Below are 1,795 nucleotides of genomic sequence, written 5' to 3' on the forward strand. Positions count from 1 at the left end.
CTCTCTCTCTCTCTCTCTCTCTCTCTCTCTCTCTCTCTCTCTCTCCTAACACATCTCTCTCTCTCTCCCTCGTCTCCTCACATCTCTCACTTTGTATGATCTCAGTCGCCAACAATCATCGCAGCTACAGCTCTGTATCTTACGGATACACACATACACGCACACGCACAAACACACATACACACACACATATGCACACATGCACACACACACACATACACACACACGCACGCACAAACACACACGCACAGCGTTCCATTCTCTGCCAGTATCAACACACCTGTCATAACGTACCTCTTCTAAGTTTGCACGTGTCTCCCTATTGGCATCTATACGTAGGTAATTAGTGTTCCCATTCAAGTTAAGTTATGTATATATGCAGTAACTCTGGCCCTGAAGGATTCAGGCCTACATGTGTTAGTGTGATATCTCCAGGATATCAAGGTATGCCTGTGTAATTATATAGATAGCTTTATGAAGAACACTCGTGTTAGTCTGACATGTATTTATATAGATCGCTTTATGAAGTACACTCCCAGAGAGATTACTATGCACGGCCTTGTCTCAGGGGATTTCTGAAAAAGGAGGAAAGATGAAAATTCAAGAAGAACAGATGGTTCAGAGCTGAATCATTTATACAGGTTCATGTCTGTCTCTGATAATGATTCATGTTGTTGACTGATTTGTGCTTCCTGCTGGGGTTGATTTTGTGTCAGATCAGACGCGGTAACTAGGCTGTTTGGTCTGCAATAGTATGCACTCCTTTCATTAAAATCACAATCATCCTTAACCATTTGAGTAATGTAGCTTATACTTGTGATTATTATGGGGAAACGTCTAATACATAATTGATTACAAAAATGGAAGGGGTGACAGGTAGCCTAGTGGTTAGAGCGTTGGGTGGCAGGTAGCCTAGTGGTTAGAGCGTTGGGCCAGTACCCAGCAGGTAGCCTAGTGGTTAGAACGTTGGGTGGCAGGTAGCCTAGTGGTTAGAGCGTTGGGTGGCAGGTAGCCTAGTGGTTAGAGCGTTGGGCCAGTACCCAGCAGGTAGCCTAGTGGTTAGAGTGTTGGGCCAGTACCCAGCAGGTAGCCTAGTGGTTAGAGTGTTGGGCGGCAGGTAGCCTAGTGGTTAGAGCTTTGGGCCAGGACCCGGGAGGTTGCTGGATCGAATCCCCGAGCTGTCCCCTGGCACCGAAGACGTTGATCTCAATTTAGGCAGCCCCCCCTGCACCTCTCTGTTTGAACTGACTAGGTATCCCCTTTCCCCACTACAGTTGTTACTGCAAGCAGCTGATTCCTATGAGTACATGATGTATATCTCTGTCTAATGTTGCTCTCTCTCCTGTCGTTTCAGCTCCATGCGAGCCAGATGCCTTCTTCTGTCACAGTAACATGTGTATCAACAACACCCTGGTGTGTAACGGTATTCAGAACTGTGTCTACCCCTGGGACGAGAACCACTGCAAAGGTGAGAGGTCAAACCCAGGCTCAATATTATTATTCTTTTTTATTTCTTTTTTATGTCATTACATGAAGATAAGGGGGATAATAGCTATATTCAAAACAATTCAGGAGCTGATTCAAAACCTGTGTTTAACCCTTCATTATGGTTGGTGTCTTGACTGATTTGTCCAAAATCGGCTCTACCACTCTCTCCCTCTCCCAGCTCACTCTCTCACTCTCCCAGCTCACTCTCTCCCTCTTCCAGCTCACTCTCACCCTCTCCCAGCTCATTCTCTCCCTGCTCACTCTCTCCCTCTTCCAGCTCACTCTCTCCCTCTCCCAGCTCACTCTC

The 1,795-nt window shown here is 46.4% G+C and overlaps 1 protein-coding gene across 1 annotated transcript in view; it reads left to right on the forward strand.

Annotated features, from left to right (window-relative positions):
* The window catches only part of LOC111953831 (neuropilin and tolloid-like protein 1), a 52,499-nt gene that overhangs the window by 40,168 nt on the left and 10,536 nt on the right, over positions 1–1,795 (forward strand). The window contains exon 2 of the mRNA XM_070435651.1: positions 1,355–1,468. Coding sequence (XP_070291752.1) covers positions 1,355–1,468 — 114 coding nt within the window. The remainder of the gene's footprint in view (positions 1–1,354; positions 1,469–1,795) is intronic.

This window comes from Salvelinus sp. IW2-2015, linkage group LG27 (genome assembly GCF_002910315.2).
Source record: "Salvelinus sp. IW2-2015 linkage group LG27, ASM291031v2, whole genome shotgun sequence".
Lineage (NCBI taxonomy): Eukaryota > Metazoa > Chordata > Actinopteri > Salmoniformes > Salmonidae > Salvelinus > Salvelinus sp. IW2-2015.